The sequence below is a fragment of the Lactuca sativa genome, chromosome 9 (assembly GCF_002870075.4).
Source record: "Lactuca sativa cultivar Salinas chromosome 9, Lsat_Salinas_v11, whole genome shotgun sequence".
NCBI lineage: Eukaryota > Viridiplantae > Streptophyta > Magnoliopsida > Asterales > Asteraceae > Lactuca > Lactuca sativa.
Genome location: NC_056631.2, coordinates 147,956,344 through 147,983,153, shown reverse-complemented (window position 1 = coordinate 147,983,153; position 26,810 = coordinate 147,956,344). Strand labels below are relative to the sequence as shown.

Sequence of the window (26,810 nt, the reverse complement as noted above, 5' to 3'; positions counted from 1 at the left end):
ATTTATTAAAATTTCTCAATCTAAGCTTTAGATTTTGAAACGAAGTACAATATTCTCTCCTTTAATTATAGCAAAACAACTTTTCAATCCTTACGACTTTGCAAGGTATAACTCTTGTTTTCTATAATTAATATTGCTAACTTGCAATACTTACATTAATAATAATACAAGCACAACATTTATGCTCCCACTATCATGATGATTATTGTCATATAAGCATAACACTTATGCTCCCACTAGCTTTGACATGTATTCAGAAAATAGCTTAACTTCCAAAAAACAATACCTATTGAATTTCTTAAGTTCATATTTCTAATACCTAATGCTTTGATAATCCTTTTATTTAAGCTTCTCAAACTTATACACTTTTGCCTTAAATAGCTCACATGTGTGTCTAAACAATTCAGACTAATTGCCAAATCTCACAATTCGAATCATGAAAAGGGATAACGTAACCATAATCGAATTCGAGAATCCAATTTTCACAATCACTATCTTCTTAAAATCTCTCTTAGTGAAAGCATTTCCTCACAGTCATTTTCATGAAGGAGGGAATCTTATGACACTTAGATTTAAATGGTGTATGTGTTCCTATCCATGTGAATTTGTCAAACCAAAGTTTACGACAAATTCAAACTCATATGGACCGAACCTTCTCAATCTTGATTTCTTGCCTTATGGTAACACGAGTGCTCACCATGTCTTCCAAGTAGTTCAGCAGCTCACCCTTTCCTATCAATGTACTTTTCATTGATCAAGGTGCTTGGCTTTTATGCGTTCAAATGAGAACTCATAGAACTCATATGCATAATTAACTCGATTGGAACGGCACAGAAACAAGATAGTGTCAACACGATAGGTTGTAAACCTCAAGTCGTGCGCTAGTGATGTTCGATAAGGTTTATTTTGATTTGTTCTTGACCCTTTCAAGACAATTAAGACTCCCACTGACTCCTTGACATATAAGATTCTCTTGTCAATAAATATTTCTTGACAAACACATATTCAAGAGTTAGTGTAGCTATTATCAAGACAAAACACTTCACAAAATTGGTCCTCGTTGGTCTTTGTCTAATCCAAGACATCACAACTTACCAATTCCAAATGTGCAAGAATAAGAAAAACCTTTTTCCAAATTCTACATTTGATGAATGTTATAAACCTTCTTAAGACTTGTCACTCAATGTCACAATCTTAACTCTAAGACTTGTTTTGGAACGAAGTATGATTGACTTCTTGATTTAACCATTTCTTCAATTCTTGATTCCTCTTCTCAGACATACAATTGTACTAAGACTCACTTAGAGGATCAATTGAGATATGGTTCTTAATCATTAAGACCTATCATAAAACATAATAAAAGGTATTCTCCCTTCTTCTTAGAATAGAGAAACTTTTATCTTTCTGCCTACTTGATTCTTCTTATTCGTTCTGCTATTGACTTAAACTCTTTTAATAAATTCAGAATTACACTTAATCTTATAAGTATAATCATATTTACTAAAACTTTTAGTAAATCATGACAAATATCTTTGTTACTCTTGTGGTGGACTTGATCAACACACAACTTTGTGTACTCGATCTCTTAGTCCTTCACTTGACACTTTGTCAACGAATTAGTCTAATTTCCAAATGTGAAAGTTTTTTATTCATCATACATGTTGCATGATTCCAAGTTTCTGTCCAATTGAAACTTGGGCGATGAGAAACTCTCCCTATTTGGTAAATTCTCGATATTTCCACAAATAACATAATTAAGAATCAAATTCATTATTGCTAATAATAGAAATCTTCAAACATCAATTTTTCATGCATGCCATTGTAAGGATAAATAAATAATATAAAACAAAATTTTATTTTATTGCGGAAAAATTTGTCCTTACAATGCAACTCATCGAAAAACTATGTTAATACATTTTTCTTAGCAATCTTTTCTAACTCTAAGTAGTAGCTCAAGAATCCAATCTTCAAGCAATGCGATCGACATCCATTTCTTCACGATTAGATTCCGCTCACTTCTTCCCTAAAGCTTCCTCTCCTTTTCTTTGATCCTATAAAACATCAATTGTAATCTTATCACATCATGTATTAAGAATCTAGAATAGGAACTTAAAAGAGTTAGTTAATGGATTTTACCTAAAGTAGAGCCATACGTTTTGACTCTCCCATCTCTTAGATCTCTTAGGTAAATAGGGCAGCTTCGTCTCCAATGCCCCTTCTCTTGGCAATAAAAGCAAGTTGACTCTTTTGGAACAGCACATGGAACTACTTTACACTTTGCCTTTCTCTTATGATCAAACTTTTCGATCATGGCATGTCTTTTGTTGCCATTGCCTATATCCATAGAGGTTTGGAAGGCAGATTCACCAATCAACTTTGCTTTTCCAGTGCGCCAAATCATTGTTGATTCAGCAGCAATAAGCATGTAGGTGAGATCTATAAGGGTCATGTCGTGGTTTATCATATAGTACTTTCTTACAAACTCACTATATGAGTTAGGAAGTGACTGAAGAACCAAGTCAACAGCCAGCTCCTCACAGATAACGGATCCCAACATTCTTAACCTATCAATGTGTGACTTCATCTCTAGGACGTGTGCACACACCAACTTTCCTTCTTCATGTTTACTTGCCAAAAGGGCTTGAGTGAGCTTGAACTTTTCAAGCCTTCAAACTTGTGGATTAGGGAGAATAATTGGAGGAGGTGGAGGAAGTGAAGCATGATCTCTTGTTCCTCGATCGAATCGTGGAATATCATCTTCATGTGGAAAGCTTGTTCCACGGGATTTGGGAATACCATAGTTGTCATACTTTGACATCTACAAAATAGGAGAAAACAAATTCAAGTTAGTTGACTAGAATCCTCGATGTGACACCCAAATGAAACATCGAGGCTAGGATCCAACACAACACACTACAACCTAGAAAAGGAATGTTGTAATCTAGTTGCAGAATATTTGAAGGTAAGTGAATGACGATTCACTAATTTCCACCATGAAAAACGAAAAAGAAATTTAAGTTTTAAATCTATTGAAAATTCCTAGATCTTTTGAGATTCATTGAAATTTTCAATGGCATGTTTAAATCTCGATATGCCCCTCTAGTTTGTGACTGGGATACCGAGGATCACAAAGCGGGTGTGAATAACCATGCAAACTTACATGGTGCCCCCACATGTTTCAATCCTCTATTCGATGTGCCGGTTAACCACACACGCTCCACCGAACTATGACAAACATTGAGTCACCCTTTGCTACCTTTGCTTAGAACCATTTAGTGTGCCGGTTAAGCACACACGCTCCACTAACGTCTTCGCAAGGGCACAAAGTGTAATTTCATGGGATTGCATCAATTCACTTTTGCCTAAAGTAACTAAGATTGGGAGTTTTATGAAAGCATTTAGTTACTTTTGTACTTCATTATACTTATAATGGAAGGTTTCTATCCTATCCTACCCGTTCGGCTAACGACCCTCCACTAGTCAAGAGTGCGGTGGGTAAGAGTGGATACCCATTCAATCGCCATTTTATAGGCAATTTCCTTAAACACCCCTTATAGACCAGCTTCGTGAATAAGGCCTACTAACGGTAAGACTTGACACTTTACTCATACATATATAATATTAGACTTTTAATGATATATATAGTATAGGGTGTATTTTACACTTTTAAAATACTAGGTGGTCTAATTTAATAATTATACACTTTAATTAATTAATAGAACCATAAGGGTGTGATATGAACTTTTCAAAACAATACTAGGGTTTTAGAATTTAACATTTCTAAATTAAACTTTTAATCAACTTTTAAATTCCAAAACTTGAGGGCAAGTTTTGAAACATTTCAAAACATTATGGTTTCAACTATTTAAATTTCAAAACAAAACCTTTAAGGTCAAATTTAAACCATAAAACTTAAATGGGCACAATTGAAACTTTTTTTCACAACACAAGGATCAAATAACAAATAATAGAAATTAAACAATTAATTTTTGTCATTATCTATATTTGACCTAATCCCATAAGATAATTACCAATTAATTTAAATAATCCATATTTATCATATAAGGAAATTATTATTCAAAAGATTTGAAATTATCTTTTGTTTTATGAAGGATAATCACCCAAATATAATAAAAATCGGATTTTATCATAAAAATACATTTTTGGTATTAATCCTTCAGCAAAAGAGCAAGAAATCCCGATATTCCCTCTGTCTGACCCTTGGACTCACCGAGTCAGGGACTGGACTCGCCGAGTCAGACAGACTCGCCGAGTTCATCCACTAACTCGCCGAGTCAGGTCGGGCAGAGGCCAAAAAATCATTTTTCAGTAAATAATTCAACATAGCATCACATACAACAGAAACCAATCAAGGCTCTGATACCACTGGGTTTTAGCCATAAGAACATCCTATGTGCTCATGCAAACCCTAATGCTTGGACCTAGGTTTCTCTATTGTATATGCAATTCATCCAAGACTTTAAACCCTAGTTCTAGCATACAATTAATCAAATTAACTTATGAATGGGGTTTAGATCTTACCTTGATTGTTATGTAGCAATAACAATCTCAAATCCTCCTTGTAATGACTTTAGAAAGCTTAGAGTCACAAATGTCACCCCTCTAATGGTTCACAAACACCAAAAGCAAGAGGATGAGGAATAAGGAGAGGGGAGGCTGCCCAAAACGTGTGGAAACCCTAAGGAATAAGTTCACCATGTTTTTGAGTCTCAAGGGTCCTTTAAATAGTGAGGCTATTAGGGTTATCTAACAAGGAAACCCTAATTTGGATGCTTAGGCCCTAAGCAACCCATGGACTCCCTCCTTAGAGGCCTAGGACGATTTCTAATGGGTTTCCCCATAGAGTTCGTCCACCCCTCTAATATGGAGTCCATTAGCCCAATATTCAACTATCACACAATTGACAGTTCTAGTCCCTTAAGTTTAATTAATGTCTTTTAGCCACAAACTTAATTCTTATTAATTCTTGACTAATATTAATTAAACAATATGATTTCTCCTTTAATATATTATTCTCATAATATATTAATAAATCATAATTAATCCTTTCTCTCCATAATTCATCCTATCAAGTTGCTTTGGTGAAGGCAACCCAAAAGGACCATGCACCATCGGGTCAAGTACATACCAAAATAGTTATGGACTTAGACACTAATCCAACAATATCTCCCGTGGGTTATACCATAGCACTATAAGCAACTACCACATGACCAATGACCCATATGTCCTCCATGGGTCACACCATGACACTATAAGCAACTATAACATGATCAATGACCCATATGTCATCCATGGGTCATACCATGACATTCTAAGGAATTACCACATGACCAATGACCCATATGTTATCCATGGGTCATACCATGACACTATAAGCAACTACGACATGACCAATGAGCCATACGTCATCAAAGAGTCATAGCATGACACTATAAGCAACTACCACATAACCAATGACCAATATTTCATCCATGTGTCATACCTTGACACTATAAGAAACTATAACATGACCAACGTACCATATGCAATCCATGGATAGTCCATGGAGGTTATAAACCCATGGATCATGGAATATGAAAAGCCATGCATATTAGGGTTTACCTAGAGTAACCCTACATGTAGCACATTATATAAAAAGCTCCATGGAAAGCAAAATCGGCTACTAAGTGAAGAAAAAGAGGGCTAGTTGATTTTGAGTGATAAGTATACTTCTCTCAAGGTTATTCCAAGTGTTGTGGTGTTGAGTGAGACATTTGAGGCATCACACTTGAGGTGCTAGGCTCACACGGTTCTCAAGGAATCCAAGCAACAAAAAGGTATGTTCTTCTACTAGCTTTTATGCTTCAAGCTCCCCATGCCATGCTAGTTAGGTTATGAACCTTGGAAAATCAAATTTACATGTATCTTAGTAAAACATAGATCCAAGGTTTCTAGGGTTGCATGTACACATTAGGAGTGTTAGAATGCTCAAAACCCTTCAGTGGTATCAGAGCCTAGGCTTGTTTTCTTGATACTTGATGCAAACTTGTTGGAAAAACTCAAAATTCTGCAATCCGCTGAGTGAATTCGCCGCGTCCATGGGGGACTCGATGAGTCCATTTGTTAACTCATCCTACTCGTCGAGTAGGCTCTTGCGCTTAATGAGTAGGAGGCCCTGAATGCAGGTTTTCTAGTTTTTCTACTGGAAATGGACTAGAAACATTGTCCTAAAATATTTTGGTCTTATAAATTTTTTTTAAGATGGTGTAATGGTTACGCTAATCCATTTACAATGGCTGTTATCAAAAATTTCAAGTTTTGTATGTGTTTTTATGATTCTTGAAATTGTTGATTTGAATGTTCATACACTTACGAGTTTAGAAGATCATAGGAATTATTTGCAACTATTTTGATAGTTTAATTCTTGATCTTTATGTGTTTTAATGAAATCCATAATTTGTCCTCAAGTTATGGATTACCAAAAGTCATTCTTTTAAAGTCCATTAATAAATACATAGGTTACATAAAATGAAAAATCTCTCATTTTAATTAACCATTAACTCATAAGTTATGAAAGATGAAAAGTTTTGAAAGTTACAAAACTTGCCCTCAAGTTTTGGAACATGTAAAGTCACTTTAAAAGCTTTAGTTCCAACCCCTATAATTTTAAAAGTTATAATTCAACCCTTATACTTTATAATATTATAAGTTAATAATATATATATATATATATATATATATATATATATATATATATATATATATATAAGAACAAGTCGTTTTACCGTTAGTAGGCCTTATTCACGAAGGCCGTCTATAAGGGGGGGTATATGGTTGTTGCCTATAAAATGGCAGCTTAATGGGTGTTCACTCTCACCCACCGCTTCCTTGACTGGTGGTGGGTCGTTAGCCTAACGGGTAGGACAATGACTATAATCCTCATTAGAAGTATGATGATTGTAAAGTAACTAAATGTTTTTTAATAAATTCTCAATCTTAGTTACTTTAGGAAAATGTGAATAAGGTGCTAACGCATGAAATTACACTTCGTACTTTGCTTAAGTCGTTAGTGGAGCGTGTGTGGTTAACCGGCATACTAACCTGGACTTAAAAAGGTAGGCAAAGGGTGACTTAAGGTTTATCATAGATCGGTGGAGCACGTGTGGTTAACCGACACATCAGTTGAGTGATAAACATTAAGAGTACCAAGTAATTTGCATGGTTACTTCACACCTTGTTTTGTGATCCTCGGAATCTCAGTCACAAAACTTGAAGGGCACACTCTAGATTAAAACATGTCATTTAAAAGTTCAATGAATCTCAAATGAATCTAGGAGTTTCAAAACCAATTAAAACCTAATAATTTATTTTGTTTTTCATGGTGGAAACTGGTGAATCGTCAGCCACCTACCTTCAAATATTTTATAGCTTGGATTACGGCATCCCTCTTCTATGGTATAAAATATTGTGTTGGGTCCTAGCCTTAATATTACATTTGGGTGTCTTATTAAGGGCTATCTTTATATCTAATCTAAACTTGTCTTTTTTCTTTTTCAGTTGTCTTCCAACAATGCTACTTTTAGCTCAAACCCTACCAGCTCCTTCTCTCTCATGAACCTTTGTGGGAGAGTCATCTTCAATGGTTCCAACTTTATGGATTGGACCTGAAACATCAGGATGGTCACTCATTACGAGGACAAGTAATATGTCCTCGACAAGGAGCTGAAGAGACTTGATCAGTCGTCTGCTATACTTGAGGAGATCGCTGAATTCCGAACTCATGAGAGAGATGCCACCAAAGTGGCATGTATCATGTTGGCCACGATGACAGCCGAGCTCCAAAAGTCCTATGAAGACTATTACCCTTTTGAGATGCACCAGGATTTGATGGACCGCTACCATCAAAGTGCTCGTCAAGAGAGGTATGAAATCATCTCCTCCATGATAACAACCCGGATGAAGGATGGTGAACACATCACGGACAACTTAAAGAAAATGCAAAGGTATGTGGACCGTTTGCTGAAATTGAATGTGAACTTCCTCGAGGAGTTGACAATTGACATCATTTTGCACTCCTTACCTTCTTGTTTTGATCAATTATGAATGACATACCACATGAACAAGGAGGAAGTTACACTCATCAAACTTCAAGAACTTTTGAAGACCGCTGGAAGTGGTCTTAAAGGTAAATTGGTTGTTACCACTCCTACTCCTACCGTGGCCCATGTCTTGGCAATCGGGCAAGGTAAAGGGAAGAAAAGGAAGAGCTCTTCGAAGAGTACCAAGGGAAAGTCCCTAGATGGCATCTCTTCAAGTGGAACCAAGAAAGGTTCTATCACTCCTCCTGCCAACCCTAAAGAGGCTGAATGATTCTATTGCCATGAAATGTCACACTGGAAGCAAAACTTCCCAAAGTACCTGCAAGATGTTAAGGATGGGAATGTGAAACCCAACCACGCATGTATTTACACTATATTGTCTAATAACTCACCATATTCTAACTCTTAGGTCCTTGATACAGGTTGTGGTATTCACATATGTTCTGATTTGCAGGGACTAAGAAGAAATGAGAATGTGGAGCATGGGAAGATAAACTTAATCATGGGGAATAAGAAAGCTTCACATGTCACCAAGATTGGAGTTTATTCTTTGTTGCTAAGTAGCGGGTAAACATTAGATTTGAATAAATGTTGTTACTCGTCTGAAATGGCGAGAAATATTATTTCCTTTCATGGTTTGTATAAACAAGGGTTTACCTTTTCGTTTGATAATGAATGTGGTGGTATTAAAGCTTTCATTAATAATGTTCTTTATTTTAAAGCATTACATTGTGATGGTGTGTATGAAACTATGTCGGTTGTAGACAACCTAGGAAATAATGTGTTGTGTATTGATTCTTCCGAGAGCTTGGATAAAGCATCATTATGGAATTGTCATCTTGGACATGTAAGCAAGAAACGCATAGGACAACTCTAAAAGGATGGAGTATTGGAGTCATTTGACCTAAAGTTGGATGATAGTTGTGAATCTTGTTTACTTGGAAAAATGACAAAATCACCCTTCACTAGTACTTATGCTAGGGGTGAGGTTTTGTTGGACCTCATACATACTGATGTGTGTGGACCCTTCAGAACCGCCACAATGGATGCTAACCACTTCAATGTGGCTTTTACGGATGATTATAGTAGATATGGATATGTTTATTTAATCAAGCATAAGTCAGAAACCTTTGACAAGTTCATAGAGTTTAAACAGGAAGTGGAGAATCAGTTGGGCAGGAACATTAAGATGCTCCGATCCGATCGAGGAGGAGAGTATCTTAGTACATAGTTCCTTGGCTATCTTAAGGAATGTGGGATTATCTCACAATTGACACCTCCAAGAACACCACAACTTAATGGTGTAGCCGAGAAGCGTAATCGAACCATGTTGGACAAGGTTCGTTCCATGATGAGTCGAGCTTCGCTACCGATCTCATTTTGGGGGTATGCCTAAGAGACTGCCGCCCATATTCTTAATCTAGTCCCTACATAGAAGGTTGCAAAAACACCTCACGAGATGTGGACTGGAAAAGTTCCCAATCTAGACCACATCAAGATTTGGGGTTGTGAGGCTTTCATGAGGCGCGAGACTCATGATAAGCTCGAACCTCGAAGTGAGAGGTGTATTGTCATCGGTTATCCACAGAAATCCTTTGGTTACCTCTTCTACAGATCCAGTGATAATGTGGTCTTCGTAGCAAGGAGAGGAGTCTTTCGCGAGAGAGAGTTCATAAGCCAAGGAAATAATGGGAGGCAAATTGACCCTGAAGAAATTCAAGAGTCAAGTGGTGAAGGAACCTCGAACCCTAGCAACCAACCTGAGGAGGAAACTCCAGTTGATCCGACTGACGAGTCTGTACCTCTGAAGCGTTCCACGAGGATTAGGAATGCATCTGAGCATTACTATGGTTTCCATATTACTGTGGAAGGTGATACATTTATTAGCGATATCATACTGGTAAGTCTGGATGAACCTAACAGCTACACGGAAGCCATGGTAGGCCTTGAGGCTCCTAAATGTAAAGAGGCTATGGACAGCGAGATACATTCCATGTATGACAATCAAGTTTGGAACTTGGTTGACAATGTACCAGGTCGTAAGACTGTTAGGTGCAAATGGATCTTCAAGAAGAAGACCGACATGGATGATAATGTACACACTTATAAGGCGCGACTGGTTGCAAATGACTTTTCTCAAACTCTGGGAGTTGATTATGATGAGACCTACTGCCTAGTAGCAAAGATTAAGTCTATTATGGTTACGTTAGTCATTGTTGCATTCCATGATTATGAAATATGGAAAATGGACGTCAAAACCGATTTCCTTAATGGAAAGTTGGTTGAGGATTTTTACATGAGCCAGCCAGAGGGTTTTGTCAGCACAGAGTATCCTAATAGAGTGTGTAAGCTTGAGAAATCCATTTATGGATTGAAACAAGCACCTCGCGGATGGAATCTTTGTTTCGATGAGAAAGTCAAAGAGTTTGGCTTTTCGAGGAGCGAAGATGAATCTTGTGTATATGTCAAGGCTAGTGGGAGTATAGTTAGCTTTTTTGTATTGTATGTGGATGACATGTTACTCATAGGAAATGACATCCCAAATCTACAGGAAGTGAAGTCCTTGCTTAGGAAGTGTTTCACTATGAAGGACCTTGGTGAAGCTGCCTATATCCTAGGGATAAGGATATTGAGAGACAAGAGTAGAGACTAATTGGACTTAGTTAGAGTACCTACTTGGATAAGGTGTTGAATAGGTTCAACATGTAGAATTCCAAGAAAGGAGAGTTACCGATCCAGAGTAACACCAGATTCAGTAAGACTCAAAGCCCGAGTACAGAGGCAGAGATAGCTGAGATGAGTCGAGTACCATATGCTTCTACTGTAGGCTCGATCATGTATGTTATGACTTGTACTCATCCTGATGTGCCCTTTGCGTTGAGCATGGTCAGTAGATATCAGGGGAGCCCTGGCAAGGCTCACTAGACTGCGGTAAAGAACATTCTTAAGTACCTTCAAAGGACTAAGGATCGGGTCCTTACCCTCGGTGGGAGTGATGACTTGAGAGTAGTGGGGTATAGTGATGCTAGCTTCCAGATTGATAGGGATAATTTCTGTTCTCAGTCATGATGGGCCTTTACCTTAAATAGAGGAGCAATTACTTGGAAAAGTTCCAAGGAGGAGACAGTGGTTGATTCAACTTGCGAATCTGAGTATATAGCAGCAAGCGAGGATGCAAAGGAGGCTATATGGCTAAAGAACTTCATTGGAGACTGTGGAGTTGTACCAGCTATAAAGGTGCCTATGGAGATTTTATATGATAGTGAAAGTGTAGTTACCTTAGCCAAGGAACCAAGGGATCACGGAAGATCCAGACACATCGACAGAAAATACCATTTCATCAGACATCGAATAGAAGAAGGACTCCTCGTGGCAAAGAGGGTATCATCGGATGAGAACCCAGCAGATCCCCTTATGAAGGGACTGGGTAGGGTTAAGCATCTTTAGCATGCGAAGCACATATGGCTAAAGGATGATATTAGTTTTAGAAGTTAGATAGCTTTGAAATTTGTAAAGTGTAATTGACATTTGATGATAAATAAAAGATGTTGTTTATTTATAAGTAAAGTGTTGGTATCTTATGTCAATCGTTTACTATCATTTCATTTTGTATGTTTTGACTTCCAGAATAATTATGTTATGGTAAAAATCATATTATTCAAACTTTCCACAGTCGGTCATATGTCGGAAGTACATATGAATCAAGACTGTCATGAGTTCGCTTGTAGATGTGTAAGATGTTGGAAATAGAAAAAGTTGCTACAACACTCATGAATGCTTATAAGTTCTGAGTATTGGATTTAACCGACGCTCACTTGTATCACTTCATGGAATTTATCTAGAGTGATCGTGAGACGGTAATATCATATAAGTCTTCAAACCTAGAGATATGAGTTGTTGACTATGAGTTGGTTATACATTGATTGCACATAAACGCATTGGTAACTCGATGTTATAAAATGTGCCTTTGTGTATGATTCAACAAGTAGTAGAACAAGCATATGAGTTGAAGTTTATATGTTCCTTCTTGGATTAGAAGCGATATCTGGGCCCCTCAATGATTTTGTTGTGACCTATGTACCGGGCCCAGTCAGAACTAAATTGATGTGTTCGATTAAGTTCTATATAAAACAAATCGGAAATCTGGAAACAAACTGCTGGACAATAAGTAAGACATTGTTCCATGTATTTGTCCGGCTGATATCCAGAACAGAGGATTATATGATCACTTATCTTAAATGGCGTATCATCATCATCTCAGTTCTGCGAGACCTTGAAAGAGCTACGATTGCTGATTGGTTCCTGAAGTCATTCCTGCAGTTATAGTTATTAGACTTATCCAAGTGGGAGACTGTTGGATTAGATGTCTAAGTTCATAACTATTTTTGGAATCTACTTGACCCGGTTGACATGGTCCATTTGGGTTGCATGGCATTGCAACACTTGGATAGACTAAATGAGAGAAAAGACACTTAAGGTTTATTAATATATTATAAGTTCTAATATATTAATAATATGATTTAATTAGTATTGATCACAAATTAATTTGGAATTAATTAAGTGATCAAAAGGAGACTAATTAAATATATGGGGTTGATTGGGCAAATCATCTATTCTTGCATAGTGGGCTAATGATCCATGGTTTATATGAATTGGGCTAAAACCCATAAGGTGCTCCATGGATACTCTATGGAGGTTATAAACTTGTGGATCATGGAATATGAAACGCCATTCACATTAGGGTTTACATGGAGTAACCCTACATGTAGGACACTATATAAGAAGCTCCATGGCAAGCGAAACCGACTACTAAGTGAAGAACAAGAGGGCTAACCAATTTTGAGTGATAAGTATACTTATCTCAAGGTTATTCCAAGTGTTATGGTGTTATGTGAGATATTTGAGGCATCAGAGTTGAGGTGCTAGGCTTACAAGGTTCTCAAGGAATCCAAGCAACAAAAAGGTATGTTCTTCTACTAGCTTTTATGTTTCAAGTTCCCTATGCCATGCTAGTTAGGTTAAGAACCTTAGATAATCAAATTTGCATGTATCTTAGTAAAACATAGATCCAAGGTTTCTAAGGTTGCATTTATACCTTAGGAGTGTTAGAATGCTCAAAACCCTTCAACTACTACATGACCAACGACCCATATGTCAAACCATGACACTATAAGTAACTACCACATGACCAATGACCCATATGCCATCCATTGGTCATACAATGACACTATAAGCAACTACCACATGAAAAATGACGATATGTCGTCCATGGGTCATACTATGAGACTATAAGCAACTACCACATGACTAATGACCCATATGTCATCTATGGGATACCATGACACTATAAGCAACTATAACATGATTAGTGACCCATATGTTATCCATGGGTCATACCATAACACTATAAGGAACTACCAAATGACCAATGATCCATGTGCCATCTATGGGTCATACCATGACACTATAAGAACCTACCACATGGACAATGACCCGTATATCATCAATGGGTCATACCATGACACTATAAGCAACTACCACATGACCAATGACCCCTATGTTATCCATGGGTCATACCATGACACTATAAGCATCTACCACATGACCAATGACCCATATGTCATTAATAAGTCATACCATGACACTATAAGCAACTACAACATGACCAATGATCCATACATCGTCCATGGGTCATACCATGACACTATAAGCAACTACCACATGACCGATGACCCATATGTCATCCATAGGTCATACCATGACACTATAAGCAACTACCACATGACCAATGACCCATATGTTATCCATGGGTCATACTATGGCACTATAAGCAACTACCACATGACCAATGACCCATATGTCGTCTATAGGTCATATCATGACACTATAAACAACTACCACATGACCAACGATCCACACATTATCCATGGGTCATATTATGACACTATAAGAAACTACCACATGACTAATGACCCATATGTCATCCTTGGTTCATACCATGACAAATAAGCAACTACCACATGACCAATGACCCATACGTCATCCATGGGTCATACTATGACACTATAAGAAACTACTACATGACTAATGATGAATATGTCATCCAATTCTCTATAACAAAAAGAGAAAATTACAAATATAGTCTAATCCCTTAATTACTTTGTAGAAAATAGTAAAAAGAAAAACCAAACTACAAATATATCCATGAAAATTGCAAATAAATTAAGTTCTTCTGCGATTATAGCATTCAATCTGCGAACGTGCAACTCTCTAAAGCGCAACCGTGCTTTAGCGACTTTTATGTTCGCAAATGGTTTTTTTAGTTATTTTTATATTTTTTCCGTATAAGAACCCTCATCTCATCCCACCTGTGATTTTGCGTTTTCTTTTACTACGAAATTGATAGGATTTCTAAAGTGATAATTTTTTGTAAAACTTTATATATAATAAGGTTGTTTCATAGACAAACCCTATCAAATTTTTTAATAAAAATAAAAAAAATAAAATTAAAAAAACGCAAAATACCAGTGAGATGAGAGGAAATCGCAGATAAATTTAGTTCATCTACGATTTTAGTCGGAGATGAGGGTATTTATACGAAAAAAAAAACTAAAAAAATATCTGCAAACGTGCAAGTTGCTAAAATACGACTGTGTTTTATCGATTTGTATGTTTGTAGATGGAATGCTAAAATCGCAGATTGGCTTAATCCATCTGCAATTTTCAGGGCTACATTTGTAATTTTGAGTTTTTTTTTGGTTATTTTTAATTTTCTAGAAAAAAAAATCCAGTCAAACAATCAACTATATAGAAACACTATGTTGACTTTGCTACCTTTTACAAAACACGTTGACGAAACGTCGAACCTCCGCTGCAATTCTCCTTTGTCCAAAATCTGCGTTCTTCGATCATCGTCCTCTAGGGTTCCTGAATCTTCCTGCTTGCTAGTGATAGAATTGGCCATCGGCATTTAAGCTTCTGTTCGAAATGGTGGGTGTTCGTCCCTCCCTCTTCCCCTTTCATTCTTTCCATCTAACAACCATAATCACATTTTGATCGATTTGTAGACGAGTAATGGTGAAGAGTCCCCAAAGAAGCTGCTACTCTATTCGTTTTTCATGAGCAGTTGCTCTTTCCGTGTTCGCATTGCCCTCAACTTAAAAGGTTTTGCTCGTTATTTCACTGATTATGTGTCTTTGAATTTGGATATATTGTCTTACTAATTAGCATTTGAATTTCAGATAATTGATTTGATTGTTTATGATTGTGGGTTGCCAACAGGACTTGATTATGAATACAAGGCCATTAATCTGTTAAAAAACGAGCAGCACAGCCCTGGTAACAAACTTATTTCTTTCAGTTCAAGACTCCTAATCCAAATCAGCATGTTACACATAGTTTCATAAAAAAATGTGAGAATTGATCAAATGCTAAAGTTATCTAAGACAAAGTAAATTACACTTATTATAATTAAAGCTTTCAATGAAGTTTATATATATATATATATATATATATATATATATATATATATATATATATATATATATATATATATATATATATATATATATATATATATATATATATATATATATATATATATCCGCTATCCATAAAGTTTTCAAATTGTTTAATTTCCATTTTTAACTTATTTATTTATACAACCTATAATTTTTATATTATATCACAAAAAAAAATACATTGAAAATAATAAGAGTATAAAACAAAACTAAAAAAAAAGCAAAAGGGCACAAGTGGAAAGTGGAAACTATTATATCAATAGATGGGGTATAATGAAACTGAAGTTTAGAAGGTCTTATTTACTCTGACCTGTCAAATTAAATACTAAAGTTTTTATAGTAAATCAAACAGAACATTTTTATTTTTTCATATGATAAAATAAAAAGATAGAGTAAAGATCAATAATATTCATGCCATGTAGGCATGTCCAAGTGTCCATACGGATTATCAAACATTGACCTAGTTTACAAATTTTGGATATTAAAAAGAGTAAATTACTGAAATCGTCCTTATGGTTTGGTTAAAATTGCACATTTGGTCCCTAACTTTCATTTTGCATTCGGATCGTCCATGTGGTTTGATTTTGTTGCATTTTTCGTCTCTGTGGTTTGGTCAAAATTGCACGTTTGGTCCCTAATTTTATGTATGTAAGGGACGAAAAATGCAACAAAATCAAACCACATGGACGATCCAAGTGCAAAAGAAAAGTTAGGGACCAAACGTGCAATTTTAACCAAACCATAGGGACGATTTTAGTAATTTACTGTAAAAAAAACATGTATAGTGTATGCAATATGCTCTTAAAAAAGTTAACATTGATGAAATTTTTGTTAAATGTCGATTAGAAGGATTTTTAGGAGAAGTTTAAGGGTATGTTTGGCAAAACTAGTTGTTAGCAACTTAGCATTAACTTTCATATTTTTCTTATCAAGACATTATACCTCAAAAAATCTACCTATTTATTTAGTGAAAGTGCTTTGTAATATCAGTGACATTGTTATAATTAGTAGACATTCTAAATTGTACTGTTGTAATAGAAACAAATGAAAGTAGGATGCTAAAGTTATCAATGGAAGTATATTGCCATTTCTTGCATTTTACCTTTTTTTTAATTGTGATTAAATAGCAGCATACTTTCTTTTATTTGTGTACTATACCATCTTACTTTCATTTATTTGTATTTTTGCAATGTGCTTTCATTTATTTTGCGAAACCTACAAATTATAGCATTGTACTTACAATCTTTTTCTTATCATGACATTATACTCTGAAAAATCTACTCAGTTATAGCAGTAAAAATTGATTTGTATTCAATGACATTGCTATAACTATGTAGATTTTTAAGCTATACCCTGTCTGCTGTAATAAAAATAAATGATAGTATGTGTGTATTTCTTGCATTTAATATTTTTAAGTGTCAAGAAATAGAGACATACTTCCCTTAATTTCGTATTTCAATGTCATTGTTATAGTTTGGTTGATTTTTTAAACTATATTTTAGTAGTAGAAAGAAATGAAAATAGGATACTATAATAAACAAATTAGTGAAAGTATTTTGCTATTTCTAAGTGTAGAGTTTTTAAAGATTAATCCTATTGGATACGTACCTGCTCTAATGGATGGTGATATAGTGCTTGCTGATTCTCTTGCAATTATATTGGTTAGTAACTTCAGAATCTTATTTATGAAACCCGTTTTTACTTATTTTCAAGATTTTTCATATTGTTTTAGGAAGACCTTTTCTCTTTTTCTTTTTCTTTTTTTATTTACTTCATGTTTATTCTTCCTATGATACAGTACCTCGAAGAGAAGTATCCTAGTCACCCGTTGCTACCTCACGACCTTGCAAAAAAGGCAATAAATTATCAGGTAATAATTAATATCGCTTGGTTTCTTATAATGTTATTAATTTTATTATTATTAAAGAGTGGGCCAGAGTTTTAATCAAAGATCTTATTTCATTTATATAGGTTGCAAATATTGTTTCTTCGAGCATACAACCTCTTGTGATGTTACCTGTCTTGGTGAGTAAAAAACTATATGTTTTTGTTGGTTCATAAACATGTCACAAAAAATCGATTCATTTATTCTTGTGTTTGTTTTGTTATCCAAACAGAACTATATAGGAGAAAATGTTGGCCCAGAAGCAAAAATTCAATGGGTCCAAAAGCAAGCTGGAAAAGGCTTTACAGGTAAATTTTTTACTTGACTTTTCTTTCTTACAATTTGATCTTACTACTTATGATATGAATTTTCATTTCAAATATAGGATTGGTTGTAAAAATGACATTATTTATACTATCAATGGTTTTAATTTTCTTTAAACTCGTGCAGCTTTGGAGAAATTACTAAAAGATTATGCTGGAAAGTATGCGACTGGAGATGAAATGTCCCTTGTAGTGTTTCTTTCTATTTTTGCATATGCTCATATATCGAGATTATAAGCCTATTATGCAAAAAATAAAAGGATAAATACCAAAAAAGTCACTGAGTTTCCAATTTGTTATGATTCTGATCACTTGACCGGTCAACCCGGCTGCCTACTACGTGGCATGATAATGTGTCATGCTGGCTTGACATGCTGACATGTTAGAATCGAAAAAAAAAAAAATTAAACAAAAAACACTAAGTTTTTTTTTTTTTTTTTTTTTTTTTTTTTCAATTTTGACCCTAAGTTTTAAACTTTTTTTTTTTTTTTTTTCAATTTTGACATTCTTTTTTTGTTTCAAATCGAGTATTATTTTTTTTCAATTTTGTTCCCATTTTTCATTTGAAACTATATATATATATATATATATATATATATATATATATATATATATATATATATGTGTGTGTGTGTGTGTGTGTGTTTTTACGTTTGAAACTGTATAAATATATTTTTTTCATTTAAAAACCATATTTTTTTGTATAAATACAAGGTTTTTTACATTCAAACCATAATGTTATATATAAATATGTATTAGTTATATTATTACCGTATTTTTCATTAAATATGCAACTTTAAAATGAGTTTGGAGGTGTGGAATGCACAGTCAGATAATCTAATGTGATACCCGGAACACAAATGTCCGGGGGTCACTTTAATTACCAAGGGACCATTCGTTGTATATATTCATGAATTTTGGTTCTTGCAAATAACTTGGTGTCTATTGTGTAATTTTTTTTTTCAATTTTGACACATTAGCATGCCATGCCACATCATTAGGCAACCGGGTTGACCGATCAAGTTTTTAGAATTGTAACAAACTGGAAACATAGTGTACAATTTGAGACAAAAATGCAAGTTCAAAATCGAATTTTCGTGTAAACTTAGTGACTTTTGTAGTATTAACAACGAAATATATGGTATTTATCGTCATTATTTGTTAATATTTAGTTTTTCTAGATATTATGCAGAAAATCTAAACACAAAGTTGGATGCATGTTTCCTCCTGAATTTCCTTTCTATCTACATCTCTCATTTTATCAAAAAAATGTTTTTATTTTTTGTTTTTCTTTTGTTTTCTTATATAACAGCCAGGTCTCATATCTCTATTTGTAGCTTTATTTGTGTAATCTATACATTCTGATTAAAATATTATTTAAAATTGTCGCAACTTATGCAGGCTGATGTTTTTCTGGCTCCACAAATCATTGGTTTATCACAACGATTCAACTTTGACATGGTAGGCTTAGTTCACATACATCATTAATTTGGTTGAATTTTTTTTCCAGTTTTGAATTAATAAATTCGAATATTTTTACATAATCACATAATTGAAAGCCAGCATTTTAAATTATGTTTGTGATGCTTACAATCGTTACTTGTTTGTGAAGAGTGAATTCCCTCTTCTCTCCAGATTGAATGAAGCATACAAGCATGTAGCAGCTATCCAAGATGCCATGCCTGAAAAGCAGCCAGATTTCCCGATTAATTGAGGGAACTCTTTAATGCTATATATAATAAACAAAGCAATGAAAATACATTGCTATTTCTTGTATTTAACCTTTTCATAAATTATGTGGATTTGCATATGAGAATGTTGGTATGATTTGGGTAATAATTGTATGATATGTTTGGAGATTTTAATCTTTTCGACATATTTAGGCATGCTGGAGTTTCTGCCTGAAAAGAAGCACATGTGAACTTTCTGACTGACCAGCTGGAAGGAAGATCAACACTTAGACAAACATTTAGACCGACTAATGTTTTTAATTTTTGGATGGGATGGAGGGAAGAATGCACATATGGATATAACCGAGGTTTCCTTTATTGTGGGCTTAGGGAGTAAGGTTTTCATTGTGGGGCATGCTACTTTAAAATCTACCTCAAGAAAAATGGCAAAACATGAGAAACGGTGTATGGAAAATCAACATATGTTCATACCTTTTACATTTGATACTTTCAATTTCTGTGCATTAGATGTTGTGGAGCTACTCAACAGAGTCCAATGAGTCATGTATAATAATGTTATGAACCCGCTATCTATTGGATGGTTTTAAAAGAATTAGTTTCGACATCCAAAAATGGATTACAATGCATCTTGTTGCTCGTTTACCCACTAAGTCTATGTAAAATTGGCATGCTTAGAATTTTGTAGGAATTGAGCACCAACATATTTTCTAAACCAAAGGATATGTAAATTATAATTTTTTAGTTCATTTTTCGTGGTTATATGAACTTGAAGATGGGTTTCCTTATTTTTTGGGGATTCATTTGACATTCTTGTACATTTGTGCTTTATTCATATTTCTTTTTAGTACAATTTTATTTGACTTTTAGGTTGATCGTGATTGATTGTGAGAATTTACAAATTATTATGTTATGGGTCAGTGATGCAAGAAAATGAAAGTGATAAATCTTTGAAAATTCAATATAAAATAGTAACAACAATAAAAACTAGCCAAAATTATATAAATTACTAGGCGAATGCCCGCACGATGCGCAGTGGAATAATTATGTAGTTTAATATGGTTTAATGTATTGTGAATAAGCCATACATAAAACTTGTATGCGATTAAATAGCATGTATATTTTTTGATTTACAAATTTTTTATCATAATAATTAATGAAATTTTTTTACTATTAGTTTAAAATTTTAAATGTAATTTTTATGTACACATTAGTATCTAATGTAATTAGTTGATGATTGATTACATATGGATTCTCATATGTGGTCGTCTATTTATGTTGAACCTCATAAAAATACATATTTAACGACTTTTGTTAGTTTTACTATTGAATAGAAAATGGTACCGTATTTTAAGTAAATATAAAAAATCTCATTCTCGATCTATTTTAAGATAGTGACATATTTTAAGTTAATATAAAAAATCATATTCTAGAACTAATGAAAAGAAAAAACGGAGCCAAAGTTTTTAACTATAATAAAGTTGATTCCAATTAAAAAGTGCTCAATCGAAGATAATATCATTCAATAAACATCATAAGATATTACGTTATATTCAAATTACAGACATCATTTTTGTAAGAGTCATTCAAAATATATGAGACTATAATGTCTAATACAACAATGTAATAACCAAATGACCCTAACATATTTTAAATGGAATATAATTATAATATATTATCTGTGCAACTAAATTTCTGCACAACATATGGGATTCGTCTACTATATGGTATTCTTATAATATATTATATTATATTATAAACATTATATTTGCAAAACCACTTTGAGTTATATTGTAGTTTAATATTAAATTTGTGATGAGCTGTATTTGAGACACATTTGTGTATTTATATCTATATTATATATTTAAAACAAATCTTATATAAACATCCAACCTAAATATTCATCTTCAAGTTTTCTTTCTTTCGCCACGTAAACAAACTTTTGTTATAAAGCCAAAAATGGAATAAAAGACACTTAATTTTATGATCATGATATATTGTATTTTGATTGGGGCTTGTACAAAACATGCATGAGCATATATTATTAATTTATCTCTTGTTTTGGGTAATTCGAATAAGATAGCTTCAAATCCAAGGTATCAAACGGATTACCAATTTACTAAAGTCTAAAACCCAAAAACTCAAACATGTTTTAGTACCATACAAATACATGAGGTTTTAGCAAATTATTATCTCATATGAATTACCATTGATTATGTGTGATTAATTATTAAGAAGGTGAAAAGATTTGGGGGTTTCAAATGCATAAGGTTTTAGCAAATTATTGTGGGGGGTTTCAAATGCATGACAATCAAGGAAAAATGCATGCTTTATAAGTATATAAGATAAGATAAGATTAGTTGTTCATAATTTTTGTTCCTAACCATTTATTCATTAAGATAGTCTGTGTATTTCAATTTCTTACGTGGTTGGTCTATGACCTATATAAAATAACTTTTATATCCTTATAATTATATTTTATCACTTTTTATATTTAATTACAATTTATTTTAATACAAAATTTAGAAATGTCCCCATCATACCCACCCACCCTACCCACCATCTTTCCTTTCCCTTCCTCAATTGCACTACGCTACACCATTGTTTCCAACCATCAAAAACCACTGCTTTCATCTTAAGTTTAAATTTATTAAAAAAAAATATTACGGGCTTCAAACTATAAAATGCATAACCCTAGTTAAACACCATAATTACCACCACATATGTATCCCAAACAATGGGATACATTTGGTTGTTTGCATTCCTTCCTATTATAGTGACTAATTATCCTTTACATGACTCTTTCAAGAAAGATACATATAGACCAATTACCCTATGAACCTTATTTTCCAACATTCTTTGACTCCTTTAAAACATATATACATCTTGTGGAAGTATGTGGTTTGATCTGGGTTGATAGTGACACCCACTTGGACAGTGTTATTAGCATTTAAACGTATTAACTCACTGGAATAATCCCAAACCCTTTCATAGTGGTTTGTGAGTTTAGCATGTATAAGTCTCATTATTGTCCTATAGCGTATTCTGTAAGCCTTAGACCAAGACAATCCACAAAGAAACTTGGTTTTAATTCTTGATTGCATCTCCTTACATTTCAAGTTAGGTTTCATCATCAACTCCTCCAAAAAGTGTCTTGCTAGCCAACAAGGATGCATTAAATGTGAAATGTCGTAATCTCTAACATGTTTGTGATCATCATTTAAGGTTTTAATCCAAAAAGACCTTCCTTGAGTGAGTCATCTAGGAAGCATAAAATCTAAATGGACACTATACCGACTTCTTTTTTGAACCACATTTGGAAACTAATCTAATAGTGTCAATTTACAAATCAAATATTATAACCGATACGAATAACATAATTACTCAAAAATGTTTCAACTACAATATTTCAACTGATGTGGTGATTCATACCTTTCACCAAGAAAGAGCTTCATCTTATTCTGACAAGATTACAAAAATGGTACTTATAGTTGGCAAAATTTTGTGTTTTTGGTCCAAAAAGTTTTGGTGGTATACCAATGGTCCAAAATTGGATCTTTTTAGTGATTTTGGTCTCTATCAACCTAAAAAGACTATTCTTCATGAACACATACATACATATAAGATTTCCTGTGCTATTTTGAAAGCACACTCAAATCATATTTTTCGGTTTCTTCAATACACACACACTTATGAACATACATACTCAAGGACAACACACATCAGAAGATGAGTTTTCCAGATCTACATTGTTACACCCCGACCTGCGGTGGAAACGTCGGGTGTTGCGAACGTGGGGAGATTGGGCCAACGCATACAAATATACATAGAACATAACACAAAATATTATTTCACTAAATATCACTTGAAACAATAACAAACAGAATGAAACTCCAGCAAGCTTCCTTGAAAATCTCCTCCTCCTTAACACAACAACCCTCCAGACCCATCTCACTAAGAATACATGTATTTTTGAAAATGTCAACATAATGTTGGTGAGTGCATAGGTTTTTATAGTTTTCGGCTTTTATTTGGGTGCATTAATTTAAGAATCCTTTTTCTTTTAAAAAAAGCATTTCCTAAAGTATTTTATAAACCCTAGTTTACTATCTTTTAAAGATATCTAACGATCCTATCTTATTGTCTCTTAGGGTGTTTTATTAGCCCTAAATGTACTATCTTTGTAGGATGCTTAACTAATCCTAACGTATTTTATCTTCCAATCTAAGGCGTCCCTAATGGTAGTCAGATCTCTAAGGTGATCTAGTGTATTACCATGAGCCCCTATAATTGACACTGTTTGACTAATAATTTGCCCCGTCATGACACTTCATCGAACGTCAAATGGTGAATAATAAGAAAGTTATCATGTCGGGATTGTAGCTAGCAATCGCAGATGGGGTCGTCAAACCCCGTATATATGACAAGCGTCAATTTTGGTCAAACATAGTCAACAAGTCAAATCGTTCAACTCAACTAGTACTAGTACGTTAGGGTTTACGCTATGTTTCCTAATGTACAACTTTCTTTTATAGTAAAAAGTATCACTCGGAAATTTCAAAGTCTCAAATGTTCAAAAATCTAAACCTTTAATAAGATGAGTAATGTAACAACTCGATAAATTCAACTAGGTATCCCTTGGGGATTGATAACACTCATAACACAACATAGTGGAATCCATAATCTTAGCACTATGGGGGCAAAACCATAACACATACTACAAACACAATATCTTTCTCTCGCTCTCTCTCTCTCTCTCTCTCTCTCTCTCTATTTTTCCCAAATGTCTCTCAATCTCTCTAAAATATCTTTCAACTTTTTGATAAACACCCGTACCATCCCAACCCTTCAATTGGTTGAAAATTACTCAAAACGGGAGGAGAAAATGGGAAATAACACTCTCACTGCGAACCCTCTCAACCACTCGGCCACGTCTCTCGCAATCTACTCGAATCCAGTGTCAGGTGTGTGGCATGCAGAGACGCGCACCTGACATGCACAAATTTTTTTTTTTAAAATTCATTACTTCTTCGTACGAGGTCCGATCTTAAGCCCTATCTTGCAACATCCCAGAAATATGGATAAAATTTTTGCTTCTAATTTCATTCAATCATAAATCACTAATATCAAAATAATTAAAACCATAGTAACATTTTATCAAAGTAAAAATTCCCAAAATCTCTAAATGCATAAATCATAGGGTGATGCGGTCTGATCAGGCCGAACCCTTCCCTTTCGAACTGGAACTACCTAAAATAGAAACTAAAAACTGTAAGCACAAAGTTTAATGAGTTCCCTTAAAATACCACATACAAAACAAACATGCTGTCAAGCATATCTGGGTGCTTGTCTACCCTTTCGGTCTATTTCAACCGGATACTATTAAGCATATCTGGGTGCTTGCCTACCCGTTCGGTCTATTTCAACCGGATACTATCAATAATAAATGGGTGCTTGTAATCCCCTTCGGTCCAGTTCAACAGGATATGGGGTCTATTTCACCCCCTAATACTATCACATAATATCATAATAGGAATCACATAGTTATCAAGTAAATACATGTATAACTGACAATTGTCACAAAGACAATCATCACACTACATCATAAACTAGTGGGCCGACATTTGTGCCTTCGACCCACGGATACTACGAAGGAAGACTCACCTTAGAATGAAGATATCAAATCACACTTGGTGGATGACTCACGAAAACCTCTTCCTAACGCACAAGCATAAAACCCTAATTAGAAATCAGGACACATTCTAACTCAAAGGTCCAAACCCTAATTCTTGACATAAGACAAAAAGGGCTTCTTTACCCTTGCCTCAATGTGCCTCCCTCCCTTTAAGGCCCAAATCCGTATAAACTCCAAAAAGGCATCCAAACCCAACTATAAGACCTCTAAGGGCCAATATGGTCCAAGACCACCTAACATGGCCTTAGGCCTAAAAATGTCTTGTTACAATAGGTGGGCGTAAGGCCCAACCTAAACAAATCCAAAAGCCCAACACTAATTGAACCTAAAAATTATCTACACCCACAGACTGTGTATGTGCGACATACATGGCTCGTACGCCCAACATACACTGATTACCATCCGGAGTCGGGACACTAACCCAGTATGCACAACATACTCAAGATTACACCCATCATATTGTCCAATCAGCCTATTCTCATTCCCATGTCTTAATCCATTCAGCCTTTACGTCCAAAACTTAGATCCAAGCTCAAAATAATTTATTAAGCCATATTGTTGCAAACTTTATGCTTTTCATGCATGGATGGGGCTCAAACCATGGTATAAGTCCATTAACTCACATGGATGACTACTAACACTTGAATGGTTGAGTCTTGACCACTAAGATCCGATTTTTATGACTCAAAACACTTCTAAGAGTCCAGAAGGACAACTCAAATGGCCTAGAGTTGCTCATACTTCAAGAAACCAAGCTATGGGACCAAAAGATGCCGTATTCTACCCTAAACCTAGATTTAAGCTTGTAATGATCAAGGTTCAAACTTTATACCTTCAATAGGCTTGAAATGGTGCACAACATTTAGATCTACAAGATCCTTCTTCTCCTTTGCTTCTTACCAAACCTCATTCTTCTTCAAAACCACCAAAGAACACCAAAATACCCAAGGTAAGCTCAAAGATGCACTCAAGAAGGCTAGGTTTCGAGATCGACACTAAAGGCGTAGTGGAGGCTAAGATGGTAAAGGACTTGAGGGACATAAGTTCTTTAAATAGGGTGCAATCCCTAAAAATTAGGGCCCCTGACTTGACTACGCCCAACATACTCACAAGTCCCCCACCACCTTTTTACTTGACTTAAAATAGATTGAATCATTAACCCATACCTGGCGACTCGGGTGCTAAAATTCTCCCCCCACCTGAATCAGACTTCATCCTCGAAGTCCGTTGCTAGAAATAACCCTGGGTAATGCTCCCTCATCTCGTCTTCTGGCTCCCACGTCCATTCCAAACGCTTGCGGTGCTGCCACTGCACTTTAACCAACTCAACAACCTTGTTTCTCAAGGTTTTCGTCTTCCTGTCGAGGATCGCTACTGGTTTCTCAATGTAGGTTAGACGGTCGTCCACTTGAATATCTTCCGATAGAACTACTGCGAAATCATCAGCCAAACATTTTTGGAGCTGCAAGACATGAAAAGTACTGTGAATCTGACAGAGTTCCTTAGGAAGATCCAACTAATACACTACCCTGTCCACCCGGGATATAACCCTAAAAGGATTGATATACATAGGACCCAGCTTGCCCCGCTTCCTGAATCG

At 34.8% G+C, this 26,810-nt stretch overlaps 1 protein-coding gene across 1 annotated transcript; it reads left to right on the top strand.

Moving 5' to 3' along the window:
* Positions 1–14,944: 14,944 nt before the first annotated feature.
* On the top strand, positions 14,945–19,686 carry LOC111904767 (glutathione S-transferase zeta class). Its single transcript, XM_023900490.3, has 10 exons — positions 14,945–15,089; positions 15,167–15,263; positions 15,381–15,437; positions 17,195–17,280; positions 17,418–17,489; positions 17,591–17,644; positions 17,737–17,812; positions 17,955–18,016; positions 19,229–19,288; positions 19,440–19,686. Exons 1-10 carry the CDS (start codon positions 15,087–15,089, stop codon positions 19,539–19,541), a joined length of 669 nt encoding a protein of 222 aa, XP_023756258.1. The 5' UTR covers positions 14,945–15,086; the 3' UTR covers positions 19,542–19,686.
* The last annotated feature ends 7,124 nt before the right edge of the window (positions 19,687–26,810 follow it).